The following is a 20,396-nucleotide window of genomic DNA, read 5'->3' on the forward strand; positions in this document are numbered from 1 at the left end:
GACGGGACGGGAGACCGGGCCAGGCCAGGCTGTTCCCTCAGGAGCGGGGCTGCCGGAGGAGCCCCTCAGACGGCGGTGAAGCAGTGCCTCCGCCTGACAGGGCGGCCGCCGCCCCAACCGCCGCAGGAGGATCCGCTCCCGGCAGCGTCACTTCGCCCCAACGGAGCGAGAAGCGAGCGGTGACGCGGCCGCGTTACGCACATGACATCAGAGCGGTGGGACGGGCGGAGAGGTGGTAAGATGGCGGCGGCCGGATGCGTGTCCTTTACCCCCGCCGCCACCCGCCGGCGCCGCTGAGGAGGAGGCGGCGGCAGAAGTCGGAGAGCCCGCGGCCCGCCCCGCCCGGCCGCGCCACAGCCCTCCCCCGCCGCGGGCCGCCCGGCCATGTAGACGGGGCGGCGCGGCCGCCCTTCCCCGCGCAGCAGCCCTTCTGCCGGCGGGCGCCATGGAGGACGTCGGCTCGGGCGTGAATGCGGACGCGGAGGTGCGGAAGCTGCAGGAGCTGGTGAAGAAGCTGGAGAAGCAAAACGAGCAGCTCCGCAGCCGCCACGGCGCCCTGCCCGCCGCTCCCGCCAGCCCCAAGCGCCTCCTGGGCGGCGGGCCTGCCCCGTCGCCCCCCGCCGCCTCCCCGCCCGACGGCCGCTGCCTCAGCCCCAGGGCCGCCGCCCGGCGGCCGCCCCCCGAAGAGCCCGGCGGCGGCGCGGCCGGCGAAGAGGGCAGCGGCCTCCTGGACGACGCGGCGCTGCTCAGGCCGGAGGAGCTGGAGCGGTTGGCCGGCTGCGAGGAGGACGAGACCGGCTGGTGAGGAGGCGGCCGGGGTGGGGACGGGGTAGGGGCGCCCGTCTCCGTCGTCCTGCCCCTACCCCTCTGTCGCCGGAGGAAGGCGCCGTCTCCAGACGTGTGCCTGGTGTCGGAGGTGATCTCGGGGCTTTGTGTAGGGAGGCAGCCTCGCCCTCTGGGGCTGGGTCAAGGGATCAGTTCTCCAAGATATGCCGGAGCCTGCAGGGGAAGGGTGGTTTGGTTTCTCCACATCCATCGCACCTCCCCGGAGGCCTGTAGCTCTGTGCTTTTGTTCGGCCGCGGTTAGAGTCCCTTGGAGACCGGAGCAGGCTTCAGTTCTGCCGCACAATCGGCTGTCGGTGTTTTCACAAGTTCAGAAAGTGCGGAGGTGTTGTGAAACTTACGGAAAATTGCTGGTGTAGTGCAGAATTAGCCCGCGGGTACTGTTACGCTTCTCAAACGTGTATCAAACACGTTTTAAGTCTTGATTTCTTTCAGCTGTGAAGACAGCAAATGTAACATTCTCTTTCACCTCATAAATGTGTTGTACCTAGATGTTTTCATTTATTGCTAAGGAGGTAGGACCATGGTTTTACCTTGGGTGGTTCCTCTCTTTTTAAATGAAATGCTTACCCTGCTGCTCCAGCAGAAACACCTGCAGGTGACTGTTTACGTTGTCTTTATTACACTTGGATGAGCTTCTACTGAGAATCAAGGTTTGCTCTCTCTTAACATCACGCTGTTCGCCAGCTGTCTCTGAAGTTTCCTATGACACTAGTTGAGGGGCAGCATTAGAGCTGCAGGAGAAGCAGTGGGGAGAACAGTGTCAACAGAGAAACACAAGGGAAGCGTGTACAGGAAAGAAAAGTGTAGCAAAAGCAGTCTGACTTGGATCAGAACTAGTTGTAGGTTCATCTGCAAAGATCTCTTTCTGGAGCAAACATGCAGACAGTTAAAAAACAAAAAAGTCTCTTGGAGTTAAAAACACCTTTAAAAATGCTGGAATAATTCCACGGATGAGCAATGTTTTAGTTGCCCAGGGAGGAGACAATGTATGTGCTTCCTCAGAGATGTCATTTGCCTGACATCCAGCCTGATCCATTGGAGAAGTATGAGAGCATAAGTTTATTCTCATCCAACATGAGCTTACTAAATTAACACAAGGCATCATCTCCTAGATGATAAATCTGTGCAAGGCAGCTGCCCTTATTTCTCAGATTATGCCTTGTAGTCTACTGGTTTATAGCATGTGAGGGAAATAGAATATACTAAATTTGCACAGTAAGTTTGAAGCAGGATGGCCAAATTTGTGAATGTCATGAATACTGCTGACAATAGATGTTATTTTGTATATTAATCCTAAATCATGGGCAACATAATGTATTTCTTCAGTGAAAGTTAATGTCCCAGGAGAGCATATGGTGACAGCAATGGCATAAGTGCTGTGTGTTTTTGTTTATGTAGTTCTGGACACTCATGGGGCAGGTGGCATAGTTCATTGAGCACTGCTCTATCTGGTGTCAGGTGTTTGGCACATTACTTACACTGCCTGTTATTGTGGCTTCAGTCATGTTTCTTTTATGGAAGTTCTAGTCCTCAAAAGACAGCAGAACTTAAATGCAGTCTATTACATGTTTTTATTCCTTTCCTAATATTTAAGCAACTATAATACTAATTTTCAACCTCAGACATGGGTCAATGACTGAGACACAAAAGCATACACCTAGAAAAGAGCAGTTGTTACAATTTACTTATTGATAAGTATCAAGAAATATGTCCATGTCATTAAAAAAACTTTGTCTTTTCCTGCTGTAGTTTAATATGCATTTAATGATAAATGTGGTTTAGCAAGACTGGTTTATTTTTTTTTCCAAATTATAAAAATGGAAATCAAACTCCTGGAGTTTCTGAACACCATTTAATTTAACTGTTGAGGCACCAAATACTCTAAAACTGCTTTTTTCCTTGTGAAGATAGGATGACTTTGTGCAGTTGCTGAATAGAGGTTTTTGCTGTAAATGAAGTTGGAAGTTTTCAGAGAGCTAGTGGAACAATCAGAAAGAAACAAACCTGTGAAAATGGAAGGGATGATGTAAGTGGATTTCTCTTAAAGTCATAAAGATCCCACTCTTAAGGCCTCAGTTACGCAAGGTCACTCAAAAAGTAGTTGAATCAGCTGAAAGGGTGAAGGTACTTGATGAAATTTAAACCTCGTGAACTCTTTCAGGTTCAGATGAATTTGGATCACTACTGCTTAACCCAAAATCCTGTTTAAACTATGGGATTATGTCGCTGTAGAAATCAAAGACCACTTACTAGTTGAGGAAACCTCACATGAAAACAAACAAAATTTAAATTACAGTTTATGCATAAAAAATTGATGTATCTTTCCTGTTTTGATTGTCTACATAGAGAAACTTAGACTTCTCTATTTTTTATTTCAGAAGGACCTTACTATGGGAGATAATAGCTGATGAAGGATGCTGGTTATCCCTGTTCTCTCTACTTTGTGTAACACCGGCATTTTTTCAGTCCATCTGTTCATACATCCTATTATGAAATTGTCTGCAGTCATGTAATGGCAGAAGAAATCATTTTCTTCACTGCTAAAATTACATTGTTTTACATTTAATGCTCACATGAGATGAATGCCTGTGAAGTTTGGCTATGAATTTAAGATGGAGCAGTTGAAATTGTGACTGAAATTGATCCTGGAATGTGGTGTGTTTGTTTTTAAAATCTACATTCTGGAGTTTAAGTCTTTAAATGCTTTTAGATAAGTCTACACAGGACAGAAGTGTAAAGTAGAAAATGAAAGGAGAAGGTAGAACTAGCCTAAATTACTAACAAGTGGAAAGAACTTTGATCCTGATGCTTTAGTAGCAGCATTAGCTATTAAAACAGTTAGTTCTTGTGGTTAGTTAAATCCAGATAAGTTTTAGGTTTAAACAGTTAGCATATGAGACAATCTTCAAATCATGTGGTAAATTACTAAAAATAATTTGGTGAATTTAAATTGGGATTCTTGGCCATATGCTTCTGAATCCTTTTTAATATGCTAGAACTTTCTTCCTGATAGAGTACTGGAGATTGCAAATAGGCACATAATGCACATGCATGCAGTACTGAGCTATTGGTAGGCCCATGGAGACATTGCTTTAGGTCTGCTAATTACTTCCTCAAGAAGTTACCACTGGCTTTGGTTATCTATTCTATAGGTGTTCCTATTCAGCTGTTCTTGAACCAGATTGGATCAATCTGAACAGGTCTTTTTCTTATTAATTAATTAAAAAGGCAAAAGGGCAGGAAGGGGGACTGGAGTGGAGGAGACGTCAGAGAGGCAGGATGAGCTGTACAGCTCCTTGCCTGACTTGCTGGGTAAGGCTGGGTGTGGATGTGTAGCGCATTTGAGACAACTTGGTAACAGGACGTAAGGTGCCTTGCTATGCTTCTTTTAAAAAGTGAGCTGTCACGAGTTTATTTCAGAGTAAGTGTGCACATGTGGGCAGTTACTGTAGGTTAGTTAATGTGCTGTGATTCCACTGTAACTTGCTTTGTGGTAACTTGTTACACAGTCGTTTACCTAAACTTTCTGAGGAACTTTCTTTTAAATGTGAGAAAAACATACAGTGCTTTTTCTTCAAAATTTATACACAGTATGTGCATAAAAGTGTATGGGTTTATACATATAGTTGTTTAGCAAACTTCAGAATAGTTGTGTCCTCTTTAAATGACAGTGCTTTAAAAGCTAGCCTAGCACTTACCAATGTTTTCATGCCACTGCAATCTGAAGTCTCCTTGGTAGGGCTAATATACCTAACAGCTAACTGACTGCATTTACAAACAAAAGGCAGTTACTTTGTGTTTAAAGTGAAATTGCTGATGGGTTGTTTATATTGATAATAAATAGCTCAAGGTAATATTTTTAGTGGCTTTGAAGACCTCATATTGGTTTGTATCCTGTTTAGTTAAAATGGAAAGCAAGTACTTTTATACACATTCTCATTCAGCAGCTCTTTCTATTAAATTGTCACCTATTTTTAATAGTCTGTGTTTCTGTTCTAGTCATCCATTCCAGTTAGTTAGCTAAGTGGCTGTGAGATACAGACAATGAAAACATAATTGTCATCTGTAATGACTGCCTTTCAGCTCATGTTGCTTAATGTCCTTTGAGAACTAATTTTGTTTTGGAACCCTAAAGTTTGCCATAGTGAGCTAGTAAGGTGTGGGGTGAGTGTTTTAGGATAGAGCTGCACCTGAATGAACTCCCATTGTTGAGATTACATTGCAGCATTTCCTATTCAGCTGCTAAAATGGCATTGTATTAACATGATTTAGGCCTCTTGGAAACTGGACAGGTTCTGATCAATTCTTGCCCTGTGACCTAAGTAAAAGAGAAATTGATGCTTTTCATTTTGTGGCAGATTAAATGTCAGTCTGATTTAAAGTGGGTTTTTTTTAACTGAATTCAGATAATGGCTTCTCAAACTAGGAAGATAATTTGAAAAGGATCTGAGAGAACTAAGGATTAGAGAAGTTACCAGTTTGTCAAATGCAACAACTGGTGTAATATCAAATAATATTCCATTCGACTAATGTCTTTGAAATACCTATTTGTTGTGAAACGGATGTTTGAGGACTGTAGGAAGAATTTTTTTCCATTTCTGACATCTTATGGCTTTTAAACATGTTTGATATTTTGACATTTTGAAAGCTTTGATACAAATTTCCTTTATTGTCTTAATGGTATTTCTGAAACTTACCTCATAATATATTGTTTAGGCATGAATCACATTGCTACTTTTTGGAGGTTACAAGGCTCTCAAGCCTAGTAATTAAGTAGACTTAAATTTTGGAACACATTTAATAGGACACAGAACTTCTCAACTTTTCTCTATTCCATGTAAGTATCAACAATACTATGTTAGAACATATACGCTCTAACAAATTCATTCTGAAAAGCTTCTCAGACATGGACAGTTGTGCAGAGTTGGTGTGACAGTTTTGGGGAAGCTGCATGATGGTGTTATGGAGTCACCCAAGCTTTTAAAAGCCCCTCTTCCCATTCTACAACATCTCTTTCAGACAGTAATACGCTCTTTTGAGATGAGGAAATGAATAATGGCTATAATTTCCAGCAACTAGCCAGAGCACAACTAACTGTCTCTAATTGTTGGTGACAGGAAGGTAGTTGTGTTCCCGGTTGCAATTTAGAACATCTCTGAATCCTCCCAGTTCTACTTGAAAATCACAAAATGAAAATTTGAAGGTTTAATGAGATTGTCAAAGCGTTTTTGTAGTATTCATCTTATTTTGAGAGACCTGGAGTTTTGCTGTAACTCTTGCATCTCTCAGAACCAGAAGTGTTCAGTTAAGTGCACCAACAGATTAAGTAATTACAGGCTGAGCAGTGAGTGTCAGTCAGTTACAACTGCAGGATAGGAATTTTTCAGGGATAGAGGAGGAGGTAAGAGGAAATCTGTGGGCCAGATATGTGCAGGGATGTCCATTTTTGGATTATTTGTTTTGTTGGTTTTTTTTAAACCAGAGATTCTCTTCAGATCTTTACCTGTAGTTGTGTATTCAAAATCCATCTTAAATTTTAAGTTATTTAAATTGCTACAGATAGGATCTCCTGAAGATTTTCAATTGATCTAAAAGAGTTTAGATTGACACTGTTGTGTTCTAAATTGTCTGTTTCCAAGGCTGTCCAGAATTATTGACTCCAGTCTATTTATTTTTAGTAGCTTTTTGTCACAGAATTTCCCCCCTGTATTTTAGGGGGATTTCTTACTGTTCTATCCTTAGATTTCTATTCTTTCTTCACATCTTCAGGTTGCTTTCTTGATCCTGCTTTTGCCTGCAACATGTTTTGTCTGATCTCTTGTTTTGTTGCCCCTTGTACCTGCCAGTTTTTGCTTAAAGTTAATGTAGCTAAAATAAACGAGCTCTAACTTGAGTTCCTTCCCCTTGCCATCTTCTTTCTAATTTAGATCTGTGACTTCATATCATCTGCATGTTTTTCCCGCACTCTTGTACTGAGCTGTAGAAGGATTTTGATACAAAAAGACTTTCCTTTTTTCCAGATTAGAATCTTGGCTTTTTGTTTTATGCTTGTGCCAACTGGCCTCTTGCATTGTAACTCTCACTGGGATGTGTTCCTCAGGTGTGGTAATCCCTATGCAGATACTCCATGCCTACCTTAGTGTTGTGTCTTCTTTCTTCAGAGCCTTTTCTGACTCAGCTGTATCCCAGTGCAACATGCTGCAGCTTGCCACGTTCAACTGACGTTATCATATGAGCTTGTAGTGACAGTCGTCTTTCTGCAAAGCTCTGCCCTTTTTGTGCAGCGTCTTCCTGGAACTAATCAGTAGAGCCCTGGCTGCTTTAAACTTCAGATTGGTGCTGCTGTGGCATAGCTGACCAGTGATGGCTGGAGGAAGGGAATATTACTGTGTGCAGCAGAATCATAATGTCTGGGCTTCTTAATGCTGTTTCAAAATAGATCGAAGCTCCTGGGCTTATTTTTGTATACAGTTTCATTTTACTTGTGTCACTGAATTTGTCTTTACTCTCTTGTGGAGAAATTGGGAGTGTAGCTTTCTGGTGTGTTAACATTTATAGTAGGGGTGGTAACCATAAACTGTCAGTTTCCTCAAGCATTTTCAACTTCCTGTTTTGAGAAAGTGATTTAGTAGTGTTTAAAGATGTATGAACTCATACTGGTAATCTTGAATCTTGGAAATTGCTGTGCTGCCAATGAGTGCTGTTGCATTGCTGTAGGAATGCGTTGACACATATGAATGGGAGTACATCTCTTCTGGAAACCCTTTCAGCTGAGGAGGACCTATCTCTTTTGAATCAAACTGTAGTCTGACAAAGAAGATTGCTTAGCTGTGTTAAGTTATTTGTACATGTTTCATAGTCTCCTTTCTGTTCTGTTTCCTTTCCTGCTGTTGAGAAGAGAGGAAGAAGTAGGAGAAGCATCGCTCAGATTCCTAGCCTTGTCCTTGGTTCTATATTTTCTGATGCCAATTAGGCAAAGCGAGTAGATTTAAGTCGGTTTCAAAATTTGAGATTGGGATATGTAGTAATTGCATGATGTGTAAGAAGCTGTCCTGAAAGAGCTAATGTGTTACTGCATCCATGCACATGTGTTTGTCATGAGGTAGTGGTGCCGCATGAAATGTGTGTATTCTAAAGTTCTGGCTTTTCTTGAAATGTAAGGTGTGAAACAAAGGCTGTTAAAGGAAAAACAGTTGACTGTAAAGAGGTCAGAGAGTTTGCAACATGTGCTTGGTTAGAAAGGGAGGTGGAACAGTTGGAACTGCGTGAGCCCACGTTGCTTCTGTAAATAAACTACTTGTGAAACAAATGCAACAATTGGAAATTACAGAAAAGAATGTGTTGGAGCTCAAAATACCAGGTGCCACTTTGATTAGAGTAGTCTTGTTGAAGATACCCCTTCTGTGTGTCTTTCAGAGAGGACATGTGCACTTCATTTTCTTGCCTGTTATACTGGGTATTACTGTAAATACTTAAAATGTGCATGGAACTTCTTAAACATGGCAAGGCACATCAGCTATCCAGAGAGCTAGGGGCTAGTCTAGCCTGTAGAGCACTACAGTTGGCTGTGTTGCTTTTGACACTACTTTGTATTGTGTAAACATACCTTAAGACAGGAAAGAATGCAGGCAAATAAATGTCAAAAAGACAGTAAATTCAAAGTATTAGAGAGTTAAATGTTAAACATGACTTTTAACTATATACAGATAATCCCAGAAAGTACAGCAATTTGTTTAATTGTTTACATAGAACTGTAAAGATTGAGTGATTCTTGTGCTTTCCAAGGCACTTCAGGGCTATAAACATGTGATGAGCTCTTAGCTTTTCTTGTGGGCAGAGTGCCTGTGAAGATTGTAAGGATTTCTAAGAAATCTGTTTTAATGACCAGCATGATACTGGCCAGACCGTAAGATATATGGATTATAGTATATGACAGTGGCTATTTGCATTGTTACAGCCAGCTTCATTTTTGTCTGAAAATCTGGCAGCTAATAAAAATCCCCTCTCCTGCATTTGCAAACGTAGCTTTCTAATTTCAGTGTTCATAAAGGAAGAGCGTTACAGAGTGTGCTCTAAACAAAAAGTGATCAGTGTTTTGGGTGAGATATTTGTGGTGGTTTTATAAGCATGCTTCTTGGAAAGCTTTTGTAAGTGACCTTAAGGGTAGTAATTAAAAAAAAAAAAATCTTTTAAAGATGTTTATAAAACAAACTGGGTTCAAGCTCTAGAATTACAGAGGAAGAATCAGCTAATCTCATAATAGAGCTGTGGGAAATAACTTGTGTTGCTGATATCATTGGCATAAAGGAAATAAGAATTTTTGCTGTTGGTTTCACATGGAAGCATGGTTGAATAGGCTGTCAGATGTTCCTAAGTTACATGTGTAACAACCATATTCACTTGGAATATGAAGTCTGTCATTACTCCTAGAAGAAGCGCTCATTTAAGCATTTCTGCATATGTGTAAGCTCTAGTTGGAACTGTAGATCTTGCAGTTCACTGTCTGTTGCTGAAGCACATTTCCAAGTTAGATTCTAGTCCAAAGATAAGGCTTAAGTATAATTTTTTTGAGTGTGTGATTGGTTATGACTTTTCCTTTAATCTGTTTGTTGAGGGAGGAGAAATTTTCAGCTAAATTTCTAGAGCCTTTAAACTGGAATACTTCTTTCTTCAGTCATGGAATGCTGGTGTTGAAATAAATGAATGGAGATGCTGATGGGCAAAGACCTCAGCAGGTCCTGCAGAACAATATGATCTCATTGTTTCTCTTTGCTCTCCCATGTGTGTTATCTCTTGTTCCTTGTTTTTAATGCTTGACTGTATACCCCTTAGGACAGAGATGGTCCCTTTGTTCTGTGTTCAGAGGAAAACTAAAGGATCAGGTGATAGAATACAAATTATAAGTTAAAAAAAAAAAATGTTTATTGTTCAAGGCTACTGAACTAGTAGACGTGTTCTGTGCACTTGAGCATTGTTCATTGGCTATTAAGATGCATATCACTTGCTACAACTTTGCTTAGGAAAACAGTTGCATATTGCATAGTGCTTTATTTCCTTCTCTCAGGTGAATGTGGCCTAAATCTGAAAAGATTAATCCTGATTTGTACATTTATGTGACATAGTCACAAATTGTCCATATACCTAATGTGTCTGAAAAGTGAAGGTGTTTTTTTTTTTTCCTGGCCTACCTGTTGGTATATTCCAGTGTAGCAACATAGGTGTCACTTATTGACAGGAGTATTTGGGTAGCCATATGTTATCAATATTACACTGTAACCAAAATAGTTAATTTAAAGGTAAAACCTGGTTTTATACTTTAAAATTTATATTTATAAATTTGTTTTGAGACTGTACTGTAGATATAGTATAAAACCAGAAATAGCATAGCATGTGTATTTTGTTACATGCCTGATCTTATGCTCCTTTTGTCTGTCTTCATAGATTTTTTTTTTTTTCCCTCGCCTTTTCAGGTTATATATGTCCCCAAAGAAGAAACTGACTCCAGTGCAAAAATGTGTCAGTCCGCTAGTTTGGTGCAGGCAGGTATTGGATTACCCAAGTCCTGATGTTGAATGTGCTAAAAAGTCGCTGATCCACAGGCTGGAACAGACAATGTCAGGTGAGTTCCTGCATACTAACAACACTGGGTTGTATATATTTATTCTGAAACAGAGTCAGAATTAGCTGGTAGATAGTTGTGAGAGAAGAGGGTGAGGTCCAGCAGTTCTGTCTAAAGTTTTCATTATGGTTTGCAAACAGTAATTTATTTTACTCATTTTCTGGACTGTGTGAATAAAATGAAAGGAAGCATTAGACCATGAGTCATGATTTCAGAGTTTTATACTACCTGTGTAGTTACAATTTGGTCAGAAGTTTTCAGGAAGAAACAATGTCCTTAACTTGAAGGTTTTCTTGTTTTATTTTAGAACAGAAGCCTGTATTAAACTACTGTGACTGTTAGGTGCTTGTCCATATCTTAACATGGACCTTAGTCTTCTGCTAGATGAACTATTTTATTTCATCTAAGGAAATGGAGGCTGAAGTTCTTGAATACTTTGAGGATGTAATACTAATTCCTTTTCTCCCCATCCCCATAATGTAATATAAGGTCTTGTCACAGTCAGATGAAAACAATCCAGAGTTCATGATTCTTCCTTGATACAAATTAGCTGGTTATATTCAGAACTGGAGAAGGACTGAGCATTTGGCCATGTGGGGATGAAAGCTTACACTCTCCACCCTTTTATTCCCAGCCTTTTTGATGTCAAACCAGCAGCAAAACACTGAAGCTCTGATGAGAATTCTCTTTCCATCTGGTTTCTTGCTCTATTTTAATTTCTTTGTTAGACCCTATTTTTATCTTCTTAAAAAAAGTTATACTGAGGCATAACTTTCTTACTTGCTATTAATACTGTTCTCTCTGTATTTCCATCTTTTTGCAGTCTTGTGCTACATGTGATCTATCTGTTTTTTTTAACTGTTATCTTCAGGAATTAGCAGAATGGCTGAACTTGAACTAAGAATATGCGAACGCACAGTTCTGGGAGCATTCCCAACTACCAGCTCCTTTACATGGTTATACATAAACTTTGTGCTGAGTTTATTTGACTGTAACTTTTTTCCCCTCCTTGGGTTCTTTTCCAGAACAATTCAGTCTTTATTCTGGTTTGTACTAAAATTGCACCTAATAAAATCTGAAAACATTGCTGGTAGATCATGTGAAAAGTCCATTTCTTGTAAAAATCATGGGCATAATGGTGAAAGTGCCTTCAGTGTGAGTCACGTTTGATCTTCCCCTGTTTCTTGTGCTTTCTATATGTTGCCTTTACAAATGTCTATTAACAATGTTTCCGGTCAGTTAACATGTTATATAGCTTGCTACAGGCAAAAACTGAAATTCTAAACAATGGAAAGTACCCAGATCACAGGGATTTATGAATAATACAAGTTTGGGAATTTGAATACTACTCAGTGTTTAGGACTGGATAGCAGTTAGGTTAAGCATGAACAATTCTGTTCATGGTTTAACTTTTCAGAACTGAGTATAAATCTTCCAGAAGTTCCACAAATTCTGTTGCCCTTACGGTATCTTAAAAAATTCAGTCATAGTTGAAAGCAGAGAGGAGTCCACTATGAAGTGGACAAACTTGAAAGTTCGATCATTCAAATGATGTGTCTAGGCAACTTTACCTCTTTTTTTTTTCCATAGACCTGAGAATCTACCTCTGGCAGTGATAATTGCAAGAATACAACAATTAATCTACAGTACTAATAGTGGAAAATATTAGTGGTAAAAGAGATGGACTGCTGGTTGGAGCAGATTGCATGGAAAAATGAATTTGTAACAAAAAATAAAATCACCCTTTAGAGCAACCAACCTACTTACAGGTATAGGACAGCAGGAACCTCCACTGGAGAAAGCAGTAGTGCTGCTTGTAACCTTGTGTGTGTTCCTACCCCACAACTGGAATATCTTGTGATTTGTATGTAGTACCTCATGGACCCATCCCTTAACATATTACTAGTTGCTGGTTCAGTTTGTCAATTTGAGTTCCAGTCTCCGTGGGTAAGAGTTTTCATTCTATTGTTACTTTCTCTCCTGAATCATAGAATGGTTTGGTTTGGAAGGGATGTTAAAGGTCATCCATCTAGTTCGACCACCATTGCCATGGGCAGGGACACCTTCCACTAGGCCAGGTTGCTCAACGCCCCTTCCAACCTGACCTTGAACACTGCCAGGGAGGGGACAGCCACAGCTTCTCTGGGCAACCTGTTCCAGTGTCTCACCAGCCTCACAGTGAAGAATTTCTTCCTTATATCTAATATAAATCTACCTGCTTTCAGTTTAAAGCCATTACCCTTCATTCTATCACTACATAGCCTTGACTGTTTTCTCATCAGTTCCTGTTGTTATGTTTTTCTGATATCTTCTTCTTGTTTCTCAGGCTCAAATGCAGTTTTGTATTCCACATTTTCCTCTTCCTCCTTACAATCTTTTCCATTGCATGATAATAAAGGAGGTAAGAGCACCTTTCAGCTCCATGCTGCTGTGGGCAGTTACCGAGAACATGGGATGCAAAGTGCTTTGTTGCTAGTTAGTTTGGGTTTACAATTACAGGGCAAGTTCTGCTGAGTGATGGAAGCATGTTCAGACTGGAGGGAACCTTAGATATAGTCTGGTGCAAAGACCTCTCTTAGTCATGCCTCAAGTCCCTGCTGAAAAGTGTAAGAGTGCATTTTGTGTTGGCTGGAAACTATGGCTTCCACCACATGGTGGCCTAAAATCATATAGGAGTAGAGCACATCAAGAAAGCAACAGCAGGAACAGAGAAGTACTAGGCAAAAGAATTTCTGGAAGAGATGCTTTCTTAAAATGTAGATGTACAGAATTAGAAGACAGTAACTTTGGTCATACTGCAGTTTTTACTGTAGCGTTAAATGTTTGAAATCAAATGTGTGATCAGTATAGTTGGTGGGAGAACTGTGTGGCTGTATGTGTAAAAACTGTCATATTTTCTATGCTGAGTAAGTTTGACTGTTCAGTTAAGCATTGTGGCCCTCTCTGGAAGGGAAAGGGAGACTTGGTAACTTGGGATATGGAGAAGGCTGAGGTACTCACTGACTTATTGCCTCAGCCTTCACTGCCAAGGGCTTCAGCCATACTGCCCAAGATGCAGAAGGCAAAGTCAGGGAATGGGAAAATGAAGAACCACCCACTGTAGGGGAAGATCAGGTGAGACCATCTAAGGAAGCTGAAGGTGCACAAGTCCACGAGACCTGACAAGATGCATCTGCAGGTCCTGAGAGAACTGGCAGATGAAGTGTCTAAGCCACTATCCATCATATTTGAGAAGTCATGGCAGTCCAGTGAAGTTCTTGCTGACTGGAAAAGGGGAAATATAACACCTATTTTTAAAGAGGGGGGGAAAAAAGAAGACCTGGGGACCTATAGGCCAGTCAGTCTCACCCCCATGCTTGACAAGATCATGGAGTAGATCCTCCTGGAAACTATGCTAGGAGACATGGGAAATAAGAAGGTGATTGGTGACAGCCAACATGGCTTCACTAAGGGCAAATTGTGCCTGATTAATTTGGTGGCCTTCTGTGATGGGGTTACAGCGCTGGTGGCTGAGAGAAGAGCAACTGTTGTCATCTACCTGGACTTGTGTGGCACAGTGTCAAATACTTCATACAACATCCTTGTCTCTAAATTGGAGAGATATGGATTTGACAGATGGACCACTCAGTGGACAAGGAGTTGGCTGGATGGTCACACTCAAAGAGTTACGGTCAACAGCTCAATGTCCAAGTGGAGAGCAGTGACGAGTGGTGTTCCTCAGGGGCTGGTGTTGGGACGAGGGCTGTTTAACATTTCTGTTGGTGACATGGAAGTGGGATTGAGTGCACCCTGAGCAGGTTTGCCAGCATCGCCAACCTGTGTGGTGTGGTTGACACTGGAGGGAAGGGATGTCATCCAGAGGGACCTGAACAGGCTGGAGAGGTGGGCCCATGTGAACCTCATGAAGTTCCACAAGGCCAAGTGCAAGGTCCTGCCCATGGGTCAGAGCAATCCCAAGCACAAATACAGGGTGGGCAATGAGTGGGTTTAGAGCAGCTCTGAGGAGAAGGACTTGGGTATATTAGTGGATGGAAGACTGACTGAGCTGGCAATGTGCACTCAGAGCCCAGAAAGCCAACTATATCCCGGGCTGCATGAAGAGAAGTGTGGACAGCAGGTCGAGGGAGATGATTCTGCCCCTCTACTCTGCTCTCATGAGACCCGACCTGCAGCACTGTGTCCAACTCTGGGGCCCCCAGCATAAGAAGGACATGGACCTGCTCGAGCGGGTCCAGAGGAGGCCATGAAGGTGATCAGGGGGCTGGAGCACCTCCATTGTGAGGACAGGCTGAGAGAGCTGGGGTTGTTCAGCCTGGAGAAGAGAAGGCTCCAGGGAGACCTTATAGCAGCCTTTCAGTACTTAAAGGGGGCTACAGGAAAGATGGGGAGGGACTCCTTATCAAGGAGTGTAGTGGTAAGTTGAGAGGTAATGGGTTTAAACAGAAAGAGGGTAGATTTAGATGAGATTAAAGGAAGAAATTCTTTACTGTGAGAGTGGTGAGGCACTGGAACAGGTTGCCCTGATTTTTGGCTGCCCCCTCCCTGGCAGTGTTCAAGGCCAGGTTGGACGAGGCTTTGAGCAACCTGGTCTAGTGGAGGGTGTCCCTGCCCGTGACAGGGTGGTTGGAACTACATGATCTTTAAGGTCCCTTCAGACTGAAGCCATTCTGTGATTCTGTGGTTGAGCTTGTTTAAAACCTACCGTTATTTAGCTAACTTAGTTCTCAATGATAGACTTCACTAATGATTGTTTTAAATTACTATGGGGACTGCTAGAATAAATTTGTCACCTAATTGTAACAAAAATAAATATCAGGTCTCTAGCATTTGGGAAAATCACACAGTAGACCTTGTGAACCACCTAAGCATCAGTTTTCTGCACTCAAATTTTTCTATTCCTATTTTCTGGAGCAAAAGAGAGATTCAAGACCAATTTAACCAAATGTTGACTAGAATAAATCAGATGCTGCATAATGTTTCTGAAGATTATAAAAGAAAATTTACATTAAAATAAAAATGGTTATCATTAACTCTTCTCTCTAGTGTTTTGAAAGCTAATGTATAATCTTTTGTAAGCTTATGTTTCATCTAATACAGCATAATTTTAATGTTAAAATGAGTTATCTGTCTTATTAATGTTGTCTGACACTCCTAATAAAGACCGTATCTCTAGTTGTTGTAAAAATAGTAATGTCTTTCTAAGTTACAGAAATCCCAGTTGGAAAAACTTTAGGAATTCTAGGCCAGAAAAGGAGTTTGAATCCAGCTTTCTTCTGGGGAAAAATCCAGTGCTGAGGCATGTGGAAGTTCACATTAGCTAGAATGAAAACTGCTGTACTATGTAAAGAGTCATTGTGTACCAGAGTATACTTCTTATACATAACAAAAGTGTGCTTTCTTTCATTTAAAGAAAACGGTATGTGGTCAAATATATTTGTACTGTTATGTACAAAGAGCCTGTTTTAAAGGTTATATAGTAGTACAATTGTTTTCTAATTTGTGGTTAATATTTTAAAACACTCATCTGTCTAACAAGTATGAAATAAAGAACTATTTGCAGACTTACATTTTAGGGATTTTTTTTACGGTCATTTGCAGCAAGAGATGCTGCATTCTGTCATCCATTTGGTTGGATGATACTTTTTTGGGGGCACTACTAAAAACTAAATAATTAATGCAATCAGTTAAAATATGCTAGATGTTTTTAACCTAAATTCACTTTAGTGTAGGCTGGATAATAGTGCAGCCCCACTATTGCTTGTACTGAACAACTGAGGAGGTAGTGACCAAGAGCAAAGTGGGGTGGGAGGAGGAGCTGAAGCAGGCTTTGCTGCTGAAAGCAGCGTTTCATGCAACTGTAGTCTCTTTTGGCTTCTTGTAATGTCAAAACAAAAAACCTTAAACTGAATAGAAGGATTTTTAGTAAACAAATTAGAATTCCATTCCTTTCTTCTTTTGTCCACTACTATCAGTAGCTTAATTATTACTGTACTGATTGAAGCTTTTTTTCGCTAACAGAAATGTCACACAATATTCTTTGAATAGCTTAATTTCTGCCTTTTTGTTTTAGAACTTCTTGAGTGTACTGCCATACATTTGCCAGGCCTGTTATTGTTAGTTTATAGTATATGTACATAGCTTCAGTATTTTCATGCCTTAAAGAGAGTTTAGTTTCTAGCTGCTATGTGAGCTGCAACTTAATCGAATATAGATTTACATACCATAAAGTCTGGATTTCTAGCTTTCAGTTTAATGTTTTGCAACTTATTTGTTCTTTGTTAAAATAAAATTGTTTGGCATAAAATAATTTCAGCAACAAAGGAACTGATTTTACCCAAAGTCCCTTGGTCCCATTGAAGTTCCATTTTCTATTACATTAAAATAAAATGTAAATTTCTCAACAAAATAGTAATTTAAGTAACTGTACAAATCATACACCTGGCAACTAGGGAAATTGCAGTATCATACTGAAAATGTTTGCCAGTGATTAAAAATCCATCTGAAAATACTTCAGCATTGAAATATATACAATAAATAACAGAGGAAAGTAATCAATTTTAGATCTTATAGTCTATATGGCATTGAAGCCCATGGACATAAAAACCCCAAAGCATTGGAACAGGAGCTCTACAGAAGGGAATAATCCTACAGGCAGTTTGCTCTATTGTGCCCAGTAGGTTCATGGTACCCAGAAATACAAACAGAAGCGTTTGCCATTCTTAATGATTTTTCATTGTAGCATATGCTTTGGGGAATTTTGTAGATGATATTGCTTAGTTCACTGGTGACAGTCTTGATGTTACTGTTGAAATACTGTGTGATCTAGAGAAGTCTGAATTCCGGAGAACGGTACTTCATGGTGTGCTCTGGTTTGTGTTTAATTGGGCATAGGATGTATGTTAGTGCGGCTTAGTTAGTATTGTCTTTCTGCTGCTTTCCTCCTCCTTTCCAAAGTCTAAATTGAACATCTTGAAGAGATCAGTCATAGTAATCTTTGATCTGATTGTTACGAAGAAAGTACTCATTGCTATCTTGTCTTGCTCTCTTCTCCCACTCCTTCCACAGTATGGTTACCTAGGAGATGAAGAAATCAGTTGAAAAACTTCCTGGTGACTGAAACATGCTACTTGAACTGCATAATGATATCTTCAGTGTGATTTAATTATTCAGTATTGTATTAATTTTTCACTGGTTCCTTCAGTATAATTTGTCTCTTTCCTTCTCCTTCATACAGCTCTCAAGAGACAGAGTTTGTACAGCAGCCCTTTCAGTGCAGTCAGTTACGCGAGCTCATATAGCCCAAATACTAGTAGCCCCTACAGCAGTGGTTTCAACTCTCCCTCCTCAACACCGGTGAAATCTGCTTTAGTGAAACAGCTTATACCTCCTGGTACCTCAGGTAAGTGTGTGAGCGTCTGGTCTCCCTTTCTTCTTCCTCCAATTCCTTTTGAAAATGTGTGCTCAAATAGATTACATTTACATTGAACTAGAGTAAGAAAGACACCAAAAACTTGTCAGTCTTTTGTAGGATGTTTGCATCATGCAGTGTCTAAGCCTTTTAAGGAAGGCTTTTTTACAGACTTTCAGGTTGAAGATACATTTTAAAAGTTTTCTCTGGATGTCCATGTCCCTAAAATCCTTGATGCATGCTAGCAGTTAGACCAAAACATGTAGTGTTAGTTCTGTGAAGTCCCAAAGTACCTAAGCAGCTTCTGGAATTGGCTGGGACTTAAGTTGTATAGTGGGTGTTTAAAGGTTAGGTGTTGGTAGTTGTAAAGTCTTTCCAACTACCCTATTATTTGTTAACTGAGACATTTGGTATGCAATGTATTTATCAGCTTTTCCAAGATGTGAACAATATGATCTAAGGAAGAAGCATGTATGTTAATTAAAAGCATTCCACGAGGCTTTGCAGCCATCAATGTAAACTTTAACTTCTGGAAATGTTTTCTGTCCTTATCCTGCACCAGAGACCCTTTCTTTGCATCAGAAAAACTGATGCCTGGAACATCTCTGCTCTGAAGTCAGAATATTGACTTATTACTTTAACTGAAGTTAACTTACAGGAAAGATGAAAAAACATTGCATTGACAATCCAAGTTATCTGTTGTTTACTGTGGACTTGTGAAGAGAAGCCTGCACTGCAGTATATTCACCAGAGCCATTACCCAGGTTTTGTTTTAATCCAAGTAGCTCTGCTCTGCATTGTGTGCTACTACAGTGCTCTATCTGCCTGCAGGACAGAGGTGAAACATTACTGGCATGGGGTATCAGCCAGAAGGCAGCAAATGGGAGGTTTTCCTGGTATGTTATAGTTTAACAAAGGGGTGTGCCTACAGTAGGTAGTATTTTCAGATAAATTGTACATTAAGCATTCTAAACTGAATCAATATGCATTGGATCAAGTCCTTATTGTTAAAAAAGATATAATCAAACTTATGTCTTACAAGGTAGCGTGCAGAGTCAAGACTGAAAGCAAAAATGGAATAGGTATGCAGCTGCTCTTTCTGTAAGAGCTGTGCAGACTTCACAGCTGTTGAGATTTGGTACAGGTGGATGAGATGATATGTCATTAATTAGTTTTGCCACTATTATGATTTTATGAAGTTGTTCATTTTTAGAAGGTAGTGGCTAAGCTCTGCTTGTGTAAATTGTATTTTCAGCCTAGATTCACAATCAAATGTTTCAAATGGTCTGTCAGATGCAGTGTCTCTGTCGTAATCTGTTTTCAGATTGCTGGTCCTTTTACTAGGAAAGGAAATACAGCTTGCCTTTTTTGCCCCCCCCCCCCCCCCCCCCTTTTTTTTCCTTTTTTTTTTTTTTTTTTTTTTTTTAACATTTTCTATTACTTTTGTTTCTTTAGGTCATCTTAAAAGTTCAGCAGATAGAAATCCTCCACTCAGTCCACAGTCCTCTCTGGACAGTGAATTAAGTGCATCAGAGATGGATGAAGACTCTATTGGGTCTAATTACAAGCTAAACGATGTTACAGATGTGCAAATTTTAGCACGAATGCAGGAAGAAAGTAAGTATTTTCCATCCTGAAAGTGAAGTGGAGCACTTTATCTTTTTTTTATTGAATAACTGCAGTAGCGCTTGCTTAGCAGGAATGGAAAAGGGGTGTAGATTCTACTATGGCTGTACAAATGTGGTTCTTCTGAGAAGGCTGGCTAGGGATTTCTGCCTCTAGGATAAGGAAGGAAAACTGCTGTGCAGAAGTGTTCTTTAGGAACAGTGGACAGAAGAAATGCTAGAGAGAGTATGAATTTGTAACATATGCTAAAAGGATGGTTGTTAGACTGGACTACTGCCTGCCACCAGTCTTCTCAGGAGATATGTGCCTTCCTGATACAATCCAGTCTTCTTGACATCAGTGCTTAAACCATAGTTTAAATCACCAAAATGTAAAGTCAGTATAGCAAAGAATAGTTAAAAAAGCACCTGTATAGATATGTCTCTTTTAATATAGTTTTTGTTGAGACTCTGTCTTTTTGTCCCTCTGAGACTGCAGAAAGTGGTAGTAATTTCAGTTGTCAAACTAGGTTGTCTCCAGAATTTTTTTATTGCGTACACCTATCAGTGAAAAAAAACCACCAAATGCCCAATATATATATATTTTCTTCATAAATTATATACATGTATTACTCTACTAATATATTACATACATAAAAATACAGAAATTTACACAAAGATATAAATTAAAAAGGATAATATAAAGATATAGGATATAAATATATAAATAAATAAGATACAAATATATATGATATGAACAAATAAATGCAATTTTAAACATGTGGTTTTATTAGAAGTACAAAATTTTCTTCCTGCACTCCAGTGGATTGTTTTGCATACCCCCTCGGGTGGGTGCACCCCACTTCAGAGATCACGGGTCTAACAACTCTAGTTTCTCTAGGGGTAGCTTATCATAATA

The 20,396-nt window shown here is 40.2% G+C and overlaps 1 protein-coding gene across 2 annotated transcripts in view; it reads left to right on the forward strand.

Annotated features, from left to right (window-relative positions):
* Positions 1-229: 229 nt before the first annotated feature.
* Positions 230-20,396, forward strand: part of SLAIN2 (SLAIN motif family member 2) — a 40,507-nt gene continuing 20,340 nt past the window's right edge. For both annotated transcript variants that reach the window (XM_074904755.1, XM_074904756.1), the window contains exons 1-4: positions 230-801; positions 10,317-10,465; positions 17,700-17,864; positions 19,329-19,490. In XM_074904755.1, coding sequence (XP_074760856.1) covers positions 446-801; positions 10,317-10,465; positions 17,700-17,864; positions 19,329-19,490 — 832 coding nt within the window. In that variant the 5' untranslated portion in view covers positions 230-445. The remainder of the gene's footprint in view (positions 802-10,316; positions 10,466-17,699; positions 17,865-19,328; positions 19,491-20,396) is intronic.

The sequence above is a fragment of the Athene noctua genome, chromosome 4, assembly GCF_965140245.1.
Source record: "Athene noctua chromosome 4, bAthNoc1.hap1.1, whole genome shotgun sequence".
Lineage (NCBI taxonomy): Eukaryota > Metazoa > Chordata > Aves > Strigiformes > Strigidae > Athene > Athene noctua.